The sequence below is a fragment of the Leucopleurus acutus genome, assembly GCF_964270905.1.
Source record: "Leucopleurus acutus genome assembly, chromosome: 15".
Taxonomy (NCBI): Eukaryota; Metazoa; Chordata; class Mammalia; order Artiodactyla; family Delphinidae; genus Leucopleurus; species Leucopleurus acutus.
In genome coordinates this window covers 75181418-75205440 of record NC_139157.1, presented here as the reverse complement: position 1 = coordinate 75205440, position 24023 = coordinate 75181418, and the positions used below count along the sequence as shown (strand labels likewise).

Genomic DNA, 24023 nt, shown 5'->3' with positions numbered 1-24023 from the left:
CATTCTTACCTCCTTCCTTGCTTGTGCCTATTAATTTCATCAACTTCTATAAACCCAAAGAGCTTATTAAGGCCATGAGGCTAGTATGTCTTCCCCACATAAAATTTTGTTGTTCAAGATAAAAGTAATTGAGTAAGAACTCTGCTTTAGAAGTCTTTGGCTGAAACGATGTAAACAGCAACTCTTCTTTTCTGAGAGATACTTTTAGGGAAACTATCTCGCACTGTACTCCATTACAAAAGATAACTGGAAGCAAAGAAAAAGCCCTCTTCAAGTATGTTCAGTGAACTTTTCTTATATAAATACACATAATTTAATACACATAAATACACATAATTTAATACACATAAATACACATAATTTAATACACATAATTTAATAATGTAAGTATATCATTAATAGGAAATAATTTAAAATATTTCACACATCTCTTTGGTCTGAGCTGCCTCTTTCATGACAGCTATCTCTTCCTCCCTGTTGTGTGAATGGGATCGTGGGCGAAGGTCCCAGCTGAGGTCCGAAGCCTGACCCCAGTCTGGCTTGTATCTTATGTCCCTGGGCCTGAGTTTCTTCATGAGAAAAACGAAGAGGATGGACCCGAAGCTCTCACTTGCCTGACTTTGTGAGATGCTCGTGTACATACTAATCACATTATGTAAGTGTCTAGGACAGAGGTGCCAGGTATGGGAGTCTTAGAAAAGGACACGAGAACAGACCCAAAGGAACAACCATAATCTCAGTAAACATGGATTCTGTACTGCATTCATGTGCAAGACAATGATCTGAATGAGTTAATCTCCTCATTACAATCCTGTGAGGTTGGTAAACAGTATCATGTCTATTGTCTAAATGCGGAATTGAAGCCAGAGAGGTTAGGTAATCTTGCATCTTGCAAGATAACCTAGCATCTTGCCCAAGATGACCCAGCTGGTAATCTTGCTGGTCAGTGGAAGAGCTGTGATTCAGAGCCAGGGAGGCTGGCTCAGGTTCACGACTCATCCACTACACCACTCTAAGTCGTTTCTGCTGGCTTTCCCAATTTCAAAACTGTGTGCAGATCTGGGATGCTAGGAGAGCAAAGCGCTTCCAGGGTGGGAAATATCTTCACCTGTAGACCCAGCCAAGCAACACATAATATGTAATGGAGTGTTTCCTACTCCCCCTCATTTGTGAGCCTCTTGGAATAGCAAGACACAATTTCCCATTAAAAATATTACATGTTGATTGCTTCCATGTCCTGGCTATTGTAAATAGCGCCTGCAATGAACAGTGGGGTGCACGTATCTTTTCGAATTATGATTTTCTCTGGGTATATGCCCAGGAGTGGGATTGCTGGATCATATGGTAGGTCTACTTTTAGTTTTTTAAGGAACTAAATGTCCATCAACAGATGAATGGATAAAGAAGATGTGGTACACATGTACAATGGAATATTACTCAGCTATAAAAAAGAATGAAATAATGCTACTTGCAGCAACATGGATGGACCTAGAGATTATCATACTAAGTGAAGTAAGTCAGAGAAAGACAAATATCATGTGATATCACTTATAATGCGGAATCTAAAAAAATGATACAAATGAACTTATTTACAAAACAGAAACAGACTCATAAACTTAGAAAACAAACTTACGGTTACCAAAGGGGGAAGGTGAGGGGGTAGATAAATTAGGAGCTTGGGATTACCATATACACATTACTATGTGTAAAATAGATAATCCACAAGGACCTACTGTACAGCACAGGGAACTCTACTCAATATTCTGTAATAACCTATATGGGAAAAGAATCTGAAACAGAACAGATATATGTATAACTGAATCACCTTGCTGTACACACCTGAAACTAACACACATTGTAAATCAGCTATACTCCAATATAAAATAAAAATAAAAAAAGATTAAACTTACAAAAATAAATAAATTTTTGTCAGATAATTCTAAAAAAAGTTAAAAAATTAAAATTAAAATAAATAATATTGCATGTTGACAAAAAAGGAAAAAAATTACATGTTGAGATGCACATAAATGTACTATTCTGGGTTTTTAAATGGTCACAGACACAAGTATTTTTATCTCACTATTAAAAGTAAAGGCAGGGGCTTCCCTGGCGGCGCAGTGGTGGAGAGTCCACCTGCCGATGCGGGGGACACGGGTTCGTGCCCCGGTCTGGGAAGATCCCACATGCCGCAGAGCGGCGCAACGGGAGAGGCCGCAACAGTGAGAGGCCCGCGTACCACAGAATAAAAAAAAGTAAAGGCAACACACCAAATCAGTTCTATCATTTTTAACAGTACTTTACATTTCTCTGTATACTTTCACCTTGTTGCTGTATTTGATCCTCTCAGTAGCACTGAGATACACAGGGACTGTCTTAATATTCCCATTTTACAGATGAAGAATAGAGACTCGAAGAGGTCAAGTGACTTTCCCCCAATAAAGAGTTGTGGAGACCACACTAGACCCCAGTCTTCCAACTTTTACACCAGGGATTTTAAAGGGACGTTATCAGATAGTTACTTTATTTTCCTATTTGCTCAGACATGAGTTTATTTCTACTAAATGATAAACACAGTTATGATGTTTCTTATATTTTTGCAAAATGAATCAGCTAGCTCTGATGTGATGGACATGTGACCATTCAAAGGGGGAATAGTAAAACTAAAAATTTTAATGAAGAGAAGCGATAAAGGAAAGCAATGAGAAGTAGATAGAAAAGATACAGTTAAAAACTGTATTATGTGGCATATATATGAAACTTCAGAAGAAGTCTTCAAAGCTTCAGACGTTGATCACCTCAAGCCTTTGGTATGTTTACCTCCTACATACACCAGGCCCAAGACTCACAACTTCCCGCGAAGTAGAATTTAACAAATTCTGTCCAGTACTGTACTGTAAAAAGCCACAGCTTGTACCCAATTCAGAAAAAACAAAGAGAGAGAAAGAAAGAAAAAAAAAAATCTCTTGGGGTAAACTTTGTATTTACCTTTGCATGGGGTCAGAATAATAAAGATATAGTTTTAAAATAATATCACTTTATATCTTTTAAAAATAACTTTTGTAATTAAACATGAATCATTTGGTAATCCAGGACTGTGAAATAAAACTCCATCCAGTTCTAGGTCCAACAGCTTTGCTAAACTATGAGGCTTTTAGCACCTGCTAAAACAAAACACCTGCTCATTTTTAAAATCCAATGTGTAAGCCATGGTGGCTTAACATTTACATTATAACCTCTCAATATATTGTATAATATGCAAGTGTGTTTACATGTTTCTGGTCACAGGTGAATATCCCTATTATTTGAAATATAACAAATTAACGAAGACAATACATCTTAGAAATAGTAAATCCAGCAGTTTCATGGTGGAATTTGAGAAAATATGAAGTTTTAGACCCTCAATACTCAGATACCAAGGCTTGGATGAGGAAACGTCATATATACCTTGTATATGACCCTACAGTCCATTAGATCCTGAAACACCCAGAAGGCTTCATGATAACGTACATCTTTCAGAAGCCAGAGGCCTGGACCCTGAGGGCAGCCTTAGGGCATGATCACAGATAATAATGACTTGTGGGGTACCTTCCTATGACTGGTACCTAGAAACAACGGCATCAGCCTATATCTTAATAAAGACAACATTTTAAACAGATGGACACTCACATATTTACATAACTCCTGAATCTTCCCTGTTTCATTTGTTGTGCACCTTGATTTAAATAAAAATACACGAGGCCAATAGAAATAAATATTTACGGGAAGTACTGTGGTGTCATGGTTAGGAGAAAAAGCTTGAGTAAAAGAGGGCTGGGGTAGAATTCCTGGCTCTGTCCCTTCCCAGCTGTGTGACCCAGGGGAAATGCCTTCATTGCACTAAATCCCAGTCTTCTCACTGTGGATGTGGATGGGACCGGCCACAGGGCTCGGTGGTTCAGAGCACAGGCTCTGGAGCCAGACAGCCAGGACTGCACTCCCGGCTCGGCCACCCGCTGCCTCTGAAGATGTCAGTGTGGAGAGCACACACCTGACTGGGTGGTTGGACGATTCAGCTCATTAACGCAAAGTGCTGGGAACAGTGACTGAGTCACAGAAAGCCACCTACATGTTATTTACTGTGAGATGAGGACAGCCTCGCAGGACGGCGGGGAGAATAAAATGAAATAATATGAAATTGCACCGTAATACTTGCCACACAGGTTTATTTCTAACAACTTCACATATTTTTATTTAATTTTTATTTTATTCTAACGACTATAAAGCACAAAGCTCACGTCCGGTACAGCCAGGTATTCAATAAGTGGTAGCTATTTAAATTTTAATGGGAATAAATATGTGTATATATTGTTACGGATATAAGTTCTTCTTAAAATATTAAATTTTGGAACCAATTTTGAGATTTAAAACCTCTTTCTATATCTCCCTACTTCTGATTATGCATATCATTTACTTTCTGGGACTGAACATGCATTTGCCTTGGGCATATATAAATGGCCCTGTTTCTGGACATGCTCACAAGATGTAAAAATACTGGACTCAATAAATACCTTGACCAGGAACCCACACATGATTCCGCTGAACTCTTCCAAGAACGCAGTTAAATGTACAATAAATAAGCAGCCAGTGGGAGAAAATATTCAACATTTTGATTCGGTTCGTTATCTTCAACACTGATTTTTAAATTACTCAGGAGACTAACATCGTATTTCAACATACCAGGTACTGTGAAAGCAGACAGATTAAACGGTGTTTACTTCAGTCGCCATTTCCAAATTGTACCCTGCAGGAAAGTGGAATCTATTTAACTTTGGTGTAAACAAAGGCAGTGCTTTAGGGGAAAAAATATAGGAAAAGAGGATCACTTGGTAACTGATTTGCCAAGGGAATTTTAATGTTATGTGGCAATATTTTTAAGCATAATTTTTTCTCTGAGAAAAATCAACCATGTAAAAATGCACCAGATGAAAGCTTATGTGCTTTCAAAAACACTACCTACTCCTATAATTGCAGTTAACTGGCCATACAGGGTGAGATCTGTGCACCACTGGTCCTACAAAATGGAAGCTTGGCTTATCAGAAGCCTGTTATTTCACTGTAGTTCTCTTAATAATTAAAAATATCAGCACTACAACAATGAGCATCCATTGACCGTCTCACACACGCCAGGCCCTGTGCTAAGAACCGTGCATTCACCATCTCATTTAATGCCTCCGACGACCCAACGAGGTAGAACATATTTTTAGCCCAGTTTTGCAGATGAGGAAACCGAGTCTCAGAGAATTAGGAACTCAGAAGCTTAGGGAGGAGTTAAGTAACCTGCCCTAAATTACACAGCTAGTAAACAGTAAAGCCAGGCTATATTGGACTATCTCCCCAACAAAGTTATGAAATAATTAAAGTTACTACCTTCTTCCCTTGAAAACAATTCATTCATGCACTCGTTCAGCAAACAGTTACAGTACCTGTGCGAGGAGAGGTAGGGGGATTAAAAAAAGACCAGAGCCACCCAAGACTTCATGGTCAAGTGGAATTAGAAGGATTACAAAGTTAATTCAAAATTAGGTAATCAATCAAATAACATGCGTCAACTTAGAAACATGGTCCCAGACAACCACCTTTTAAACACAAGAGGGTGGTTACAGAAAAGCATAGGGGCCAAGAAATCACTGAATCTTTACTAATGAGTGAGGGTAGCTACCGGACACAATCTAACCCCAAATGTTGTAACCGGCCTTGAATTTAACTTCCTTCTACTTCAAAGAAAGCAAGACTTCAGAGATCACCTTTATTAACAAACTAGCACTGATCCTCTTGTGATTTAAAAAAAAGAAACTATAATCCCCAACCCTTTTTTTTTGCGGTACACGGGCCTCTCACTGTTGCGGCCTCTCCCGTTGCGGAGCACAGACTCCGGACGCGCAGGCTCAGCGGCCATGGCTCACGGGCCCAGCCGCTCTGCAGCATGTGGGATCTTCCCGGACCGGGGCACGAACCCGTGTCCCCTGCATCGACAGGCGGACTCTCAACCACTGCGCCGCCAGGGAAGCCCTCCCCAACCCTTTTAACCAAACAACTTTCTGCCAGTGTTTTTCTTTGGACACAGAGTCTGACCAAACTTGTGAATGCTCAGAGCTCATAGTTTTTCTTGTGGCTCATTATCACTTCTTGCCCTGAATTATGAACACTGACTGTATATTACGTACCCCGTCAGACCGAAAGATCCTTAAAAATGAGGGCCTTTACTCATTCACTTCAAAAAGGGTTGGAAAAAACAATAATGCGCTTACTTTCCCAAGGTGATGGTACTTTGCATAAAGGTGATGCTTGCTAAATGTTTAACATGAAGTGAGTGAAGGAATGAATAAAATGTATAACCCTGGCATTTTGGAGCCTTTACTCAAATACGGGTTTCATATCAATATTGGCGCAATTAAATTCAGCAAGTATTTATGGATGGCATACTACATAACAGGCCCTTTCACATTCAGACTGGGTAATTCAATATGGCTAAGAAGGCAGTTCTCTCCAAACTGACTTACAGATTCAATTCGATCCCTATCAAAATCATGGCAGGCATATTGTAGAAATTTACAAGTTGATTTGAAAATTTATATGGAAGTGCAAAGGATGTAATAGCCAAAACAATTTTGAAAGGAAGAACAAAGTGAGGAACTGACATTACCAGTACCAAATCTTACTATAAAACCACAGTAATCAAGATAATGTGGTATTGACATATGGACAAACCTATAGATAATGCAACACAACTCAGAGGATAGAAATCGAACCTTTACATTATGATGAATTGATTTTCAACGAAGGTGCCTAGGCAATTCAGTGGAAAAAAGACGGTCTTTTTAACAGCTGGTGCTGAGACAGGTAGGTATCCACATTGCGCACGTGCGCGCACACACACACACACAAAAGAATTGAAACCCTTATCTCATACTATACACAAATTTAATTCAAAATGGATCATAAGCCTAAATATAAGAGCTAAAATTATAAAACTTCTAGAAGTAAATATCTGTGGCCTTAGATTAGGCAAAAATGTATTAGACAGGACACCAAATGGATTCCATCAAAATTAAAAAGCTTCTGTTCTTTGCAAGACATCAAGACAAAATTTCTTTAAAAGTCACAGACTGAAGGAAAAGATCCATAAATCATATATCTGATAAAGGACTTGTGTCCAGAATATATAAAGAACACTTACAACTCAATAATAAGATGAACAATCCAATTTCAAAATGGGCAAAATATTTGAATAGATGTTTCACCTAGGATATCCACTATGCTAGTAAACACATGAAAAGGTGCTCATCAACATTACTTATTATGGTAAATTAGACTAATTAGAAGGCTATAAGCAAAAAACCCTGACAATACCAGCTATGAGCACAGATGTGGAAAATCTGGAACCCTCATTCACTGATGATACAATTACTTTGGAAAACAGTTTGGAAGTTTCTTAAAGATAGACTTTCATACCACCCACCAGTTCCACCCTTAGGAAACTTCCCAAGAGGAATGAAAATATGTCCGTGCAAAGACTTACATACAAATATTCACAACAGCGTTATTTATAATAACCCCAAATTGAAACAATCCAAATGTCCACCAACTTGTGAAAGGATAAACAAAAAGTCGAATACCCACACAGTAGACTATTATTGGGCACTAAAAAGGAATGAGGTTACAGATACATGCTAACCCATGGGTGGACCTCAAAAACACTACGCTGAGTGAAAGAAACCAGACGTAACGCACTACATACTGTGTGATTCCTTTTATATAAAATTTCCAGAAAAAGCAAATCTATAGAGACAGTAGGTTAGTGGTTGTCTAGGACTGGGGTGGGAGTAGGGACTGTCTGCCAACAATGGGAGAGACCTTTCTGGAGTGATAGAAGTGGTTTAAAACTGGATTATAGTAATGATACACAACTCTATAAATTTATTAAAAATCACTGATTTGTATACTTTGAATAGATGAACAGATTTTATGGTAAGTACATCATACCTCAATAAAGCTTTTTTTTTTTTTTAAACGAAATTATACCCCCATCCACATTGCTTGAGAGTTGCTGAAGTGTCAGTGTCACTAAGCACTGGGCAGTAACACTTCCAATCTTTTCTTTAAACCAGACTGGTTTTAAAAACTCACATCTCATTATTCTTAATAATATACTATTCTCTGACTTCTAGTAAAACTAAACATTTTCATCTATTGAGTCTGTTATTTTCTTATAAGGATATACATCTTTTCCATAAGGACATGTGAGCCTCCTTATCTTTCTAAAATAGCACACTTTTTTCAGTGATATGTGGTACAAATACTTTTTCCCCAGTTGTTCATAAATTTTAAAATTTTGTTAACAGAGTTTTCTTTTCTTTGCCATACTGACATATTCATTTTTATGTAGTCAAAGTTATCTCTATTTTCATTTACAGAATCTGTCTCTGGTGTTATAATATGTGATACTCCTTTGAAAGATTAATCAGAAACCTTGAGTATTGTTAGTTAAGCATCCCACGTGCCAAGCCCAGGGCCTTTCTACTTTATGAAAAGAGATAAAACGTAATTTCACATCTCAAAGCTAGAGGCAGACAGACTTTTCTTCCTTAAACCTTTATTTTAACTGTAAAGACAGACTAGGGTTTACATCGCAAATTCCTGGAAAACTGCCTCATTAGAGAAAATTTCTGATGTGATACACTAGACATTTCCAATAGTTCCAGTGATGAAGAACTGGAAAAATAAAAAGAAGGATATGAAAATGTGTTTGCTACTCATGCCAGGACCATGGCTCTAGGACTTGCTGGCTGAGGTCTCTGTGTAGACCATCAGGTCATCACATCACAGCGTGATCACTGTAAGCATTTGTGGATGTCTGACCAGAACAGTCTAGAGCTCAGTCATTCACTGTCCCACCACCACCTGAGTCTAGGAATTAGTGGGTGGTGACCCACCACCCATTAGGTAATGAATAGAGGAAACTCAACTTTATTTAAATCTCACCAACTTGGGAAGGGATGGAACGCTAACTGAAGAACTCGTCACCACTGAGGGCTATACTGCTTCAAAAAATACTCCCGCAGTTATAAAAACCATTTGGTTTCGTGTAGTTATGACTATCACACACGAAGATATAGATAAAACTCACAAAGGTAAGACAGACTCAAGGATGTATTGTACAACACGGAGAATATAGCCAATTTTTTTTGTAATAACTGTAAATGGAAAGTAACCTTTAAAAACTGTATAGGGCTTCCCTGGTGGCGCAGTGGTTGAGAGTCTGCCTGCCTATGCAAGGGACACGGGTTCGTGCCCCGGTCCGGGAAGATTCCACGTGCCACGGAGCAGCTGGGTCCGTGAGCCATGGCCACTGAGACTGCGTGTCCGGAGCCTGTGCTCCGCAACAGGGGAGGCCACAACAGTGAGAGGTCTGCGTACCGCAAAAAATAAATAAATAAATAAATATATATATATATATATATATATATATATATATTTAAAGAAAAGAAATGTCATAAGACTGTTTTCTATTAATGTGGATACTGTGGCCTTCGAGGTACAGTATATACCTGAGGCCTGGTCATGTTGAGATACAATCAGAAGAGGCAGCCAAATGCCTGAAAACAGAAAATGCCTGCTTTTCTCTTTGTATATTTGAAACCGCCCCCCGCCAAAACACACTTTCAAGACTGGCCCCAGTTCAACCTTCTTTATCTATCCTGCAGCTTTTAGAACCTATACTATGTATTCTGGGACATATATACAGGCTTAATATTATTCAATTGTTTTGTGGCCACTACCCTTATCACCTCATTGAATTAAACAGAAGCTCCATGAGGGTAAACTTCATATCCCTATGGCACGCAAGCAGTGCTAGGATTCCAGATGTTTCTACTGACTTTATTAGTGCTGTTTCTTACTCTGCAGCCTCAACAGTGCTCATTAAATAACCTTTCTTGATTTCTGGGAAAAGTTGAAAAAAAGGGGCCAAGACGGTTAAAAAAAGAAAAAAAACATTGTGGGGACACTTTCGAAACTTATAATGTACAACAGGCAGTACTGCAGCCAAGAAAAATGTCGTGGAGCAATATGTACATGATACCCCAGCTTCACAGATCCTGCAGAGCAACAAACAGACTGGCTCCAGTTCTCTTCTTTGCGTCTAGGCAGCCTTTACCTAATGACTATTGGTTCCTATGTAAGTTTCCGTGACCTCCAGGGTTCCATGAGGCGGCTCCAAGGTTTGCCTTGGAGATGGGATGGCCGTGGAAGCCATGTTTAATTTGTGGCTGCTCCTGGCCAGGTACCAGTCCAGGTCTTTCGGCCATGGGTATAAATGAAGAGCATTTCTATTCATCAAGGAGAGCTTTCCCACCTCTGAAAACACTCTGATGTCCCTAGGATGCCACACAGGTGCCTGCATACAGGTCTTCCCCTAGTCCCAGGATGCCTGGCTAGCTTCTTTATGGCTAGCTTCTTCCCTGCCTTCTAGGGAAATAAAACAATAGTTAAACGCCAGTTCCTCTACTGCTCTTCTTTTCTTCCCTTCTATTTCCCTAAGAGAGGTGGGCAATGAGGAAAAGTAAGAGTAATGGTTTCACCAACTCTGACCCTTGGACAACAAGGATTCCGGCACATCAGGGTCCATTATAATAAAGAATTTGTGCACCTCTAACCTACTATTTGTCTAAATTTGTTAATAATTCCCAAGAAAGGAGATGGCATCAACGCACTCAGCAACCCATTTCTTGGTGACTCTACTAGAATTCCCAGCTTCGTCATTAAACCAAAGATAAAATGCTGAAAATTGTGGTCTCATTCTAATATCCTCGTTCTAGTAATGCAAAAACAATACTTTCATAAAAATTAAGTTTAAATAATGAACCTAAATTATTAGTACTCAATATGCCATCCATCTTCTTAGGCTGGGAGTCTCTTTGCATTTCAAACTCCTCTTGACACACCCACCACTAAATGAAGAGAATGAGTAAATAATGTCTGAAAATAAAGCCTCTAGACCTGCAGCATCTCATTAAATCTCTGGTACTAGCCATTGGTTGTTGAGACCCTTGGGTAATTCCTGTCTCTAAGCCCCAGTTCCATGGAATACCCCTGTCAAGGTTAAACGAGAGGATTAAACTAGATGTTAAATCAAACTCTGCCCACACTATGAGGCACATAGTATGCGCACAATAAACTCTAAGATTTTTTTTTAAACTTTTAATAATAATGTTTTTTTAAAAATGGAGGAGACAAGTTTCCACCAAATTCTTAGTAAAGACAGATAAAATGGCAAAAGCTTCTGTATTTTTAAAGCTTCAATATTTTAAAAATAATTCAGTCATTTACACACACACAAATCATTCCACCATCTTTAACGGATAAAGCAGAATATTATTTGCCCTTTTGCTTCGGATTTAACATCCTCACTGGTTAACAGCGTTGGAAACACGAGGGCAAGGCATTTTCTTAGACACAGCCGCTACACAGCGGTTTTGCCTCGGGGTGGGAGGAAAGCCTTCCCTTCCTCCCTGGGACAATGACAAGTCGCTGCCGGACTCCGAGGGAAACGTGCGTCCCCATGCGAGTTACTTGGTGTCCGGGGCCTGTGCGGAAGGGGACATAATAGTCCGCCAGGAGTGACCCCAGTGCCCCCTACACACCCAGGGGCGCGGAAGCACGCGGACCCCGCCTTCCGGGACCGAGTGTGAGTTTGGGTCCCCGCATCGGACCCGGTGGCCCCTGCCCTTTGCAGCCACGGTGCGCGCGCCCCCGGCGGCGTCCCGTCCTGCGTGTGGCCAACTCCGCGGCTGCCGCCGCCAACTGCGGGCAAGTCCAGCCACCCCGGCCCCGCCTGCGCCGTCCCCAGCCCTGCCTGACACTGGAGTTGGTACATACGGGTCTGCAGCGCAGGCGAGCAGGGGAGTGAGCGCTATTTTAAACATGGCTTTCCCTCTCCTGTAGCCTCAGAGCCATCGCTGCGCACCGGCGTGGGCACGGCCCACATGGGAATAACCCCGACATCTGCCCGACTTATTGGATTCATTTTCGATCTCCCTATGCGTGGACTTGTTCCCCACCCCGCGCTGCTTTTCCTCCACACTAACCGCAACCTAGCAGTTTGTAAAGAGGAAACTCCCCTCCTGGAAGCGGGGGTGAAAAGCGCTTTTGCTTCTTGTTCGAGGTGGAAACCATTCCGGCTAGAATGAGTTCAAAAAGAAGGGAAGCCGGGTCGCCGGAAAGAAAGTAACATTCAGAGATCGATGGGGACAGAGGGAGGGCGCAATGTCTGCAACAGGCAACGGAAAACAAGCACTGAAGAAGCAAAGAGACTCGCAACCCCCGAGTTACTACCGAGTGCACTGCACGCCATCCATTGCAATGACAAGATTTGCTGTTAGCGCAATTTGAAGGCCTTTGAAATGTTTTTTGGTAAGACTTACCTTTCTCTTCGGCATAATGACGTTGGTGAAGCTAAAAAGTAAAGCAACGGGCTGGAACTGCTGGCACCGCCGCTGGAGGCTGCCCCCGCCGCAGCTGTTCACGCGCAAGGCTCGGCGTAGCCCGGCCTCCGGGACCTGAACCTCCGCGGCTCCCTCCAGGGGCCCTCTACTCGCTTGCCTCCCCGCTCCTCCAATGAGGAGCCCCGGCAGCCGGCCGCGAGGCCCCATTGGCTGCAGCAACGTTCTAAACTCCACGAGGGCACGCCCACCTCCGTGCGCACGGTACGCTCTGTTGTAGTTTCCACTTCACCGGAAAAAAAAAAAAAAAAAAAAAAAAAAAAATCTGCCTGGTGACTGAGCATGCCCAGTTCAACTAGTACCCCCAAGCCACAGGATCCTGTAGTTTCATTGTTTTGCCGCTCCCTTTTTGGATTGTGTCAGTTGGAAGTGTAGGCCTTCATAAGGAAGAAAAAGAGTAAGGATGGACACATTAATTTTATAAGGTAAATGTATACACAGCAGGCACTTTATATAGTTTCCTGTAAAAGCTTGTAACGAATGCTGTGTGATGGAGCGCTGTGAAAGTGGGAAGGTACGCTGATCTGGAAGAGTCTGGCAACCTTTAAGGGTCTCGGTTTCCCCTTCTAGGTTTCTAGTGACAATAATCCCTAAAATTGCTTAGGAATAGTTTCCTGAAATCTGATTACAAATCACTCACTAATTCAGCCACCTTCAAACCAGGCTTGAAGGTGAACAGAGTTCACCTTCCGTATTTGTTATGGAAATTAGAGAAGACTGAAGAAGGTCAGAACAGATTATTTTATTTTTGAAACATATTTAAATGACAATTTAAATATGCATAATTTAATGTTTCTCAAAGTTCTGCCAGGCATTTAACAGGCATTGCAAACACTTCTGAATTTATGAAATCATGCTTACCCTGATACCAAAACCAGTGAAAAACCACAAAAGTAAAGAGAGCTACAGACCAATATCCCTCATAAAATAGACACAAAAACCTTGAACAAAATTTTAGTAAATCAAGTAGCTATAAATGAAATATAACTTTTAAAAATTGTGAATCACCTCTATGTTGCATACCTGGAATCTATATAATATTGTACATCAGGTATACTTCAATTAAAAAAGTTCTTTTTAGTAAATCAAATCCAACAACATTTAAGAGAATGACCAGTTAAGTTTATCCTGGGAATGCAAAATTGGTTTAACCTGAAAATCTGTCAGTGTAACTCACCGTATTGCTGGAATAAAGGGAAAAAAAAAACCATCAGTTCACTAGATACAGGAAAAGCACTAGTGAATGGTTAAGCAAATTATGGTAACTACATACAGTAGAATACTACTCAGCTTAATAAAGAGGAATAAAATATTCCTGAATGGATGAATGTCAAAAACAAAATGCTATGTGAAAGAAGGCAAATACAAAAGACCATACTGAATAATTCCACTCATATGAAATTATTTTTTTAAAAAAGCAAAATTAGGCATGGTTAGTTTTATAATCATATTAGAAGGCAAAAGTTCACATTATAAGAAAACACTAATGAAACCTTATGCTACAAATATGGCCAAATCCACTCTGGTCACACAGAGGCTACAAATAGGTATTAAATAACATTATCAGGTAATTAATTTTAATGCTTGACATTTTTCTTTATTAATTTTCAGAGTAATGAATTAGTATCCTAGAAAACTCCAGAAGTGGTCAATGACTTTCTTTTTTGTAATATCTTTAGGAACTCATGGATTTTTATATATTTGGCATGCTTCAATCTATTGCCATTATTACTTTTTTTTGATACTCATATTGCCCCAAAAGACTTCTTTGTTTATCAGTAAATTCCGAGGAGTGTTTCTCTTGTTTTGATGTATCAACCTCTAAAACTGTAAAGTCTTCTCTGCAGGATGTGGATGCTGTCTTAGCCAGTTTAGACAATGGATAAATGAAGAGAGTTACTTCCTGAAGAAGGAAGAAGGAAAAAGTGAGTAAACAAACCTCTTTTCCAATTCCAACTCCTCTCCCCTTCTTTCCTACTCAGAACAGTTGGAATCTTACACTGACCCCAGCACTTTTCAAACAGCAAGATGAAACCATTTTATGGTACCATGACTATCATTAAGGAAGATGGGGGAGGGAGAAGGGAAAAGAAAAAAGGGCAGAGCATAGAAAATATAAGTGCATTTCACACAGTAAAGGCAAGTCGTGTTTTATAAAGCGTTTCCATTTTCCATACGTTTCCACGTAAACACATACCACGCATAGGTACATGTATGTGGAGTGTGTGTGTGTGTCGTAGGTTGTGTCTTGAAATGTATTTTTAGGATGGGTCTTGGTGAAAAAACCTTAAAGCTACTGCACAGTCCTAATGAATCTTGTGAATCTCTGGGGGTCCCAGCACTTTCTTCCTCTGGAAGAAAGGTGTTTAGTCTTCAGATCTTGAAAGGGAATCTTGAAAGGAAGGGATCACCCCCTTCTTGATCTGTCCCTCCTTCCCTCTTTCAGGCAGGCGAAGGCAGGCTTTTGCTCTAAGTAATGGCAGTTGTGGAGAAATCGATACTAGAATTATATTCTGTTGCCTCTGATAGTTCTGTAATTCCTGGGTAAGTTACTATTCTTCAGTGAATGGGCCAAAGAACTCCAAAGGTGAATGAACGAGAGGTGGCAAAAAAGCAGTCTTTGTTTTGTATTTTTATCAGTCAAGTCTCTAATTGGATTGGGTGCTAACTTTTGAAGAGACCACATTTAGTTTTTGCAAAGTAACTGGGACAGAGAGCCACTGGTCCCAAATCATAGACACTGCCTGTGATTCCCAGACCCTAACCCCAACTTACTGAATCAGAATTTTTTATGGCTGGCCTTGGGAATCTGCGTTTCAAACAAGCTTCTCATGTGATTTTTATACTAGAATTTGCTTGGGCTCCTTCCTTCCCCAATTCCAGTTTTGCCAGGCACTACCCAACTTCTTCGCTAGTTGCAAGATTAAAAATGTCCCGCCCCAAGATCCTTAGAAGAGCACCTCCTCCCAGCTTCCCAGGCAGCGCTAGGCAGCTCCTCAGCCCTTGGCAAGATTAAATTCCCTGGCCCCCCCATCCTCAAAGGGAACCCAAGCTGAGCAAAACCCCAGAAGCCACATCCTTTGAAGGCTCTGTTATTTCAGTGATTGGACAAGCACACCTTGTAACTGCATTAGCAAGGAGGGCCAGGGCGTTCTGTGATCTTCCAACAGGAACCCCCTTTTTGTTTTTCCCAGCCTTCAATCACATTTAATCTGTGTGCAGATTCTTTACCCCAAGTGTGTTTTACACAGTTTTCCCGCCCCTGGTCCTTTTCAGATCCAATCTCTGTGTTATTTACTTCACCTTCTTCTTGTTGCTGCCGCTTAAACTCACAGGAGTGTAATTAATTTGCTCTTTGTAGTTGCCAAATGACTATTTGGGCAGGAATTAGCCATGCTCAGTAGCTAGAACCAGGGATTGGGCTACATTTGTTCGGCCATCCTTTTTGGCCAGATTGTCCGCATGTCCAGCGCCAAGAGCCAACCAGGTTCAAGGTGATGTAAGTTAAGGGAGGGGAATCCCCAAGGTTCAAGGCAAGGACACAGCAAAGTAAGGACACACCCCATCCCCTTCAGTGAAAAGCCACAGGCTGTCAGGTTCCCAAGACCAGTTGGGGTTGTACGTTCTTGCACACTACGGCCAGGGCGATGCACTGTCAAGCAGGCCCACCCCTCCCCTCTCAGCTGGGATCTTGGCACCCATTTCTGATGTCTTCTGCATTTCCTTCAAACCTCAGAACCCCTGGGAGCTGGTCAGAAATATCCAATAGCCCCATCCCTGTCACTATTCACAGGGGACCTGCCTTTCAGGGCAGATCAAACCATTTCCTTTTCTCAATGATAGCAATAAAACACCAAACAACAACAACAGCAAAACTAGCCAGGTTTAGGGAAATGAGAATCAAATGAATCATTCTGGAAAACACCATAGAGCAATTGGAGATGATTTTCAGGTTAGGTTTGTTAAGAGCTGCTTTAATTCTCAAGCACTAGGTAAGAGTTAATAGAAGCAATAAAATGACTTTGCCAGGTCAGAATGAATTCTAACCACAAGGCGATGAATTTTTACCCAGCAGTGGGAAACTAGCCTGAAAATGTTCCATAATCTTTAAGGCTGCTTTCAAGCATGGAGGGTTTTTGTTGTCATTGTTTAAGCATGAGATTGTGCTGTTCCCACAGAAAATCTCGTCCTTTCCCCCCTTCTGATTCCTACTCCCACTTCTGCTGTCCAGAATCTTTAGCAAATGGTTTCTTTCTGTTTGTTTGTTTTCTGAATCAAGGTAAGAGGTCAAAATTTTTTGTTGTTTTAACTAATTTAAAAATAAATTCTTTCACAGACACAGAAAACAAACTTATGGTTACAACAGGGGAGATGGGGGAGGGGAGAGATAAGTCAGGAGTTTGGTATTAATAGATACATACTATTATATATAGAATAGAAAACCAACAAGGACCTACTGAATAGCACAGGGAACTAGACTCAATATCTTGTAATAACCTATAATGGAAAAGAACCTGAAAAAGTGTGTGTGTACATATATATATATATATATATATATACACATATATATATGTACTGAATCACTTTGCTGTACACTTGAAACTAACACAATATTGTAAATCAACTGTGCTCTCGTAAAAAATTCCTGCCCCCAATAAATAAATTCTTATCAAAAAGCCCTGATTTTGTAATCATAAGGCCTGAATTCAAATCCTAAGCTATGATCACATTACTTAGCCTCTTTGAACCCTGGTTTCCTTGTTGTACAACGAAGAGAATAATGTTTATCTGAGGCAGACACTGCTAGTTACCTGCCTAATATTCACTCTGGTTTTCTTCCTTATTAACAGAATTCTGATTTTGGTAATAGTTCTGGCCAAAACAAAACAGAACCTTTCATCCTCCAGTTCCCTGGCAGAGGGAGAGGTAGCCACGTGACACTGTTTTGGAAACGAGATGTGTGCGGGAGTCATGAGGTTGTAGTGTAAACATCACCTATAACAGGGCGGACCCAGCCCCGCAGCTGCCTTCTGCCCTCGTTCCTCCCCTTTCCATTCTGGAAGTTGCTGGTAATGTCTGGAAGTAAGACAGCTGTCTTATGTCTGTGAGGTTGAAGGCCACAAGTTTAGGACAGAAGAGCAGAGAGACAGACATCCGGGTCCCTGTCCTGGCCCTGGATTGCTCCCTCCCAGACTGCCTATTACATATGGAAAATAAGCACCTTGCTTGTTCAAGCCACTGGAGCTGGGTGTCTGTGACATGAAGCTGAATACAGTCCCTCACTGATACACGACCTGAAAGAATTGGTGTGAGAACTGGAGACGATAAACTATGGGGATGCACAAAATCCTGAAGCACAGTCCTTAACATATTTTGTTTGACGAAAGTATGTATCTTCCCCCATGGATTGTAGAGGAGAGCACAGAAAAAACTTAACTTTTCCTGAATCCCTAGGGGCCTGATTTTGGATGTTTAGTGTAAACCTCTTAACATAACTTTAAAGTAGGCAGGGGTAAAAATTATAAACAAGTTTTATTGTTGGTGTGGCCTGTGCCACCCTACACTGTGGCTTGCTGCCGTGTGTTAAGGGGTGGATGTGTTGTCTTGTTGCTCAACTTCGTCTTTGCTGTGGTGTGCCTCCCTGGACGGAAGATGCTAGAGTCTAAAAACCATACCTAGAGCCCACTGCAGCCGGGGTTCCGGGTGAGACTTGGATTTGGCCAATCAGATGCACTAGCAAGAGATTTAGAAAGTGGAGACTAGGAGAAGGCCACACTTAGCTCTGTCTGTCATGTCTGCTGCTTTTCGTTTTCCTGTGACAATATCAGCAGAGATGCCAGGCACCAGCTTTGTGGGTTTTGAGGGGCAGGCTTCCCTGCATCCATCCTGTGGACATAGACTGTGGCAGGTGTAGCCTGGTCTGGAACTGGTGGCGATGGTGGCTTCCTGATTGAGAGAGAGTTTTCATTCTCCAGGGGTCCTAACGCTAGTGGATTCCTGATTGCAGGAGAAGCACAGCTCCTTTGATGAGCCAGTTCTGGGGTGAGACTTTGGGAGGGTTTTCTGGAAGTTCAACCTACAGTCTATTTCTTTAGTCCTCCCAACGATCCATGAGCCATTGAATCTTTGAATCTCTCTCTCTCCTTAAATTAGATACAGTGGGTTCTGTTCCTTGCATTTGAACTCAGAGCTATAGAGCTTCTATTCTTGCTTCTAGCCAAATATTTCCAGCTCTGAGAGGCGCCTTCTCTTCCCTCTGGAGCTCTGCTTATGGCAACAGATGTTGAGACAGAGACTGGCCATGTGTGTCCCTGAGTTAGCACTGTGAACAAAGTCATCTGAAGACCCTTCCAATGGACACGGGGTACAAGAGAAAAGAAACCTCTTATTCAAGCTGTTGATATTTGGGGGAAATTTTGTCACCACAAGATTATCTATCTTATCCCGAAATGACACAGAACTTGGACCCTAAGCGTGAGCCGCTGCTTTACTAATAAAATAAACCCCAAAATATGTGGCACTGGCTTACAGCTGGTCAGAGGGAGTCAAGGAAACTATTCCTGAAGGTGGGAGGACTGGAAATCCATGTTTTCTAGTGGGGAAACATTTGAAAGTGTTGCCGACAGTAAGCTGGAAGGTAAGAGGCACACCTAACTTTAGGGAAGAGATTGAAAACAAATTATTATTATTACTGTTTACTTGGTTGCTATTTGGAAAGATATTACAAGAAAGAGATATGTTGGGAGAAGATTGCTCAGTTGGTAAGGATGAGTAAAAGAGATGAGAAAGTTTACAAATTCAGGGACTTACAAGGTTGGAAAGGCAATTGCTTCTCAACCCAAACAATAAAAGATAAAACTGATACTTTGGGGACTTCCCTGGTGGCGCAGTGGTTAAGAATCCGCCTGCCAATGCAGGGGACATGGGTTTGAGCCCTGGTCCAGGAAGATCCCACATGCCGTGGAGCAGCTAAGCACATGTGCCACAACTACTGAGCCTGGCAGCTCTAGAGCCCGTGAGCCACAACTACTGACGCCTGTGTGCCTAGAGCCTGTGCTCCACAATGAAGAGTAGCCCCCGCCCGCCACAACTAGAGAAAGCCTGCGCACAGCAACGAAGACCCAATGCAGCCAAAAATTTAAAAAATAAAAAAAAGATAAAATCGATACTCTGAGCAACGAAGCCTATTAAAACCCAGCTTTGCAGTGAAGATCAGATCACTGAACATGGATTAGGGTGTGGTAGCCTGAAATTCCCTTCAATTGGACCAAATGGCTCAAAATGACTTAAACACCGTTCAGGTGAAGAGACGTTGCTCTCACTGCTAGGATCAAGGAAACTACAATTAGGGAGGGGGGCAGGGAAAGAGAGAGAGAGAGACAGGCACTGGGGCAACAGAGCAGAGAAATATGGCAGAGAAATATGTCTAGAAAGGAAACATGGGTGTAGGTAAGAAGTCAGACAAGTTTGAGTTCAAAAACTGTTTTACGGTTCAAAGAGGCACCAACTTGGATTAAATGTGATCCTGGCTATTTGAGACTTAAAATGACCCTTGGATTCCCTACCAGAGATGAGCAAGAAATAAGCTGAGAAGGTGGCTCAGCCTCTAAGGCAGGTAAGGTCTTTCCTGGGTATCCACTGGGTGATTGGTTCCAGGACGTCCACAGGTATCGAACTCCACGGATGCTCAAGTCCCTTGTATTAAATGGTGTGGACCTATGGCTGTCCATATCCACCGATGTGGAACCCGCAGATACGGAGGGCTGACTCTGTATTTTTCAGTGCCTACTTCAGACAAGGCCAAGAAGGATAATAATGGAAAAGGAGGAGTCTCCTAAAGGGGAAATCCAAGGCCCATGGAGACCCCGCTCCTAGGAAACCCAGATGGAGCCTCTTCAGGGAAAATTCCTCACCCTTCGGGTCAGGGGACCTAAACCTTCAGCCTAGGCTAATAACAGAATTGTAATAGGCCAGTGACTACCTTGTGTTTCCCATTCTTCTTATTTTTAATGTGAGCATTTATTTAATTTATCCTGATGCTGCTCTACCACTGGAGAGTGTGCGTGCGTGCGTGCGTGCGTGCGTGCGTGTGTGTGTGTTGGAGGAGGGGTGGGTCTCTGGATCAAGAGGAGGTGCACTTGGACCTGTGGGAGAGGCCGCTTGTACGTTCCCTTCTGATATAAAGACTACCGTGCAGCCCCCAGGGATCCTGGGCTTTGAGCTTGATGCTATCACTGGGACTTCTGAGTTGTCTTTCCTGGAAAGGGAATGAATGAATGCATTTTATATGCAGGAAGGAGGGTGAAAGAAATATTTCATGGCCAGGGGGAAGAGATTGTGATCATACTTAATACTGTTCACCAAACAGATTTGCTTTACTGCTAATGGGCCCATGCAAGGATTATACCTCCCCTCCCCACAGTTTTAAAGTCAGGCTGAGCTACTGTAACTTACTTTGCTAATTAAATGTGAACAGAAGTGACATTTATCTTTCCTAAGCACCATTGTTTTAATTGTGGTAAAACCCACGTAGCATACAATTTACCACTGTAGCTTTTTTTTTTTTTTTTGCTGTACGCAGCCCTCTCACCGTTGTGGCCTCTCCCGTTGCGGAGCACAGGCTCCGGACGCGCAGGCTCAGTGGCCATGGTTCATGGGCCCAGCCGCTCCGCGGCATGTGGGATCTTCCTGGGCCGGGACACGAACCCGCGTCCCCTGCATCGGCAGGCGGACTCTCAACCCCTGCGCCACCAGGGAAGCCCCATTGTAGCCATTTTTAAGTGTACAATTAATTCTGTAGCGTTAAGCATATTCACATGAATGTGTCTGTGAAACAGATCTCCAGAACTTTTTCATCTTGCAGAACTAAACTCTACACATTAAACAGCAACCCCTCATCCTCCCCTCTCCCCAGCCCCTGGCAACCACCATTCTACTTTCTGTCTCTATAAATTTGACTTCTCTAGCTAACTCATGTAAGTGGAATCAACCCTACAGTATCTGTCTTCTGTGACTGCCTCTTTTACTTAGCATAATGTCCTCAAGGTTCATCCACGTTGTAGCACGTGATAGGGTAGCCTTCCTTTAAAAGGCTGAAGAGTATTCCACCATCTGAGCATCCTACATTTTGTTTATTCATTCATCCATCAATGGACATTCAGGCTGCTTCCACCTCCTGGCTACTGTGAATAGTGCTGCTTTGCTGAGCACCATTTTTAAGAACCAGTATATGGTTCACCATACTCCCTTTTTCCTGCTGCCACAAGCAAAGAGGCACATGTTAAGATGAGTCTCTCTCCGCCTGAGTCCCTGAATTATTAAAATGAGTGGTGCTTCCTGCTGTCCCACACTGAACATGTACAGTGAGTGAGAAATAAGCCTTTGTTGTTTTAAACCATTGGGATTTGCGGGTCCTTTTATCCCCCAGCGAAAACTGGTAAGGTTTTAACTTTTAAAGCTAAAATTTAACTCTTTCAAAGTTTGCAGAGAAAGACACTGATCAGAGGCTCCCACACTGTAGCTGCATTTGAGCCCTGTACTTCTGTTGTGTTCCTTTAGTTACACTTTTTTCTTGAGGTTTTGTTTTGCTTTGTTTCTGTCATACCCATGACTTCTTCTTTAGCTGGCCAGAACCTGGAGAAATTTCAAATCCCTTCTTCTCATTTCCTATCCATTTATCTTGTTTTCTATACTTTGGATTGGCAATGTCTTTACACACTGTTTATTTGATAGGAGCAGGCTTGACCCAGCATCCAAACCCCCTGATAACAGAAGCTAAGAAGATAGAAGTTAATTTCCCCCTTGCATTAATAACACAGGGTTGATATGGTAGCTCATGACCCCTGGGGACCCAGTCTCCTACCCCATGACTCTGTCATCCTCATTATGCAGCTTCTCTGTCACGTTTCAAGATACCTGATCCAGCTTCACTCCTCATGTGTGCATTTTGTCCAGCAAGAAGGAAAAAGAGAAAGGGAGATACATGCCCTCTTTCTTTAAGGCAACTTCAGGAAGCAGCATATACCACTTCTGCTTCCATCCCATGGTAGATTCCGTGACATCCAACATATCAGAGGAAACTGGGCAGCGTGGTCTTCATTCTGGGCAGTGATGTCCCCTGCTTTCAGTAAATAGCATGGAGGTCCTACTTCTGAAGAAGTGGAAAGCAGATGTTGAGGGATACGCGTATGGCAGGCAGAATAATTGTCCCCCAGACATATGCGCATCCTAATTCTCAGAGTATTCCTGTGCATATGTTATTTTTCATGGAAAAAAGACTTTGCAGTAAGAACCTTGAGTTGGGGAGATTCTCCTGGAGTATCCAAGTGGGCCCAATCTAATCACATTGACTCTTAAAAGCAGAGGACTTTTCCTGGCTGTGGTCAGAAGGCAGGTCAGAGAGATTCCATATAAAAAAAGAGTCCACCCACCACTTCTGGCTTTGAAGAAGAAGGGTACCATGAACCAAGGAATGCAGTTGGCTTCTAGAAACTGGAAAAGGTGAGGGAACAGATTCTCCCCCAGAGCCTCCAGCAGGGAACACCTTAGCCCAGTAGCAAGACATGTTCAACTTCTGACCTGTAGAAATATAAGATCGTAATTTCCTGTTGTCTTAAGCCACGGAATTTATGGTCATTTGTTACAGCAGCCATAAAAAGGAAAGAAATAGTGCCATTTGTAGAGATGCAGATGGACCTAGAGATATACAGAGTGAAGTAAGTCAGAAAGAGAAAAACAAATATCATATAATACTGTTTATACATGGAATCTAGAAAAATGGTACAGATGAACTTATCTGCAAACTAGAAATTGAGTCACAGATGTAGAAAACAAACGTATGGTTACCAAGGGCAGAATGGGGGGGGGGGCAGGGTGGGACAAATTGGTAGATTGGGATTGACATATATACACTACTATGTATAAAATAGATAAATAATGAGAAACTACTGTATAACACAGGGAACTCTACTCAATGATCTGTGGTGACCCAAATGGGAAGGAAATCTAAAAAGAGTAGATATATGTATACATGTAACTGATTCACTTTGCTGTACAGCAGAAACTAACACAATATTGTAAAGCAACTATATCCCAATAAAAATTAATAAAAAAAAAAACTAATACACTGGCTTCTCAGCCACAGTGCCCTCCTTTGGCCACCCAAATATCCGTGCCCAATCTTTTTTTTCATACATAGAACAGATTCACCTTCTGGCCAAGGGAGAAACTTCTCAAATCCCATCCATCTCTTCCATTTACATTGTCCAGCTGAAAGTCCAGGACCTCCAGGAGCTATTCAGTCCTCTCCATCAGGTCCTGATGTAGCCAAGTTACCTGCTCCCCAAACACCTGATACACTGAGATTGTGTAGACAAGACTCATTCTCTAGCACTCAGTTCCTTGATGGGCTCATCTGGCAGCCTGGATGGCAGGGTCTCCTCCAGGACGATCTCCCATGCCCACTTTCCCCAGCTACTCCCCTAC

The 24023-nt window shown here is 41.8% G+C and overlaps 1 protein-coding gene across 4 annotated transcripts in view; it reads right to left on the bottom strand.

The window, feature by feature from the left end:
- The window catches only part of HMGN3 (high mobility group nucleosomal binding domain 3), a 32012-nt gene extending 19142 nt beyond the window's left edge, over positions 1-12870 (bottom strand). For all 4 annotated transcript variants that reach the window (XM_082855564.1, XM_082855565.1, XM_082855566.1 and 1 more), the window contains exon 1: positions 12462-12870. In XM_082855564.1, the coding sequence (XP_082711690.1) occupies positions 12462-12689 (228 nt within the window). In that variant the 5' untranslated portion in view covers positions 12690-12870. The remainder of the gene's footprint in view (positions 1-12461) is intronic.
- Between the last annotated feature and the right edge of the window lie 11153 nt (positions 12871-24023).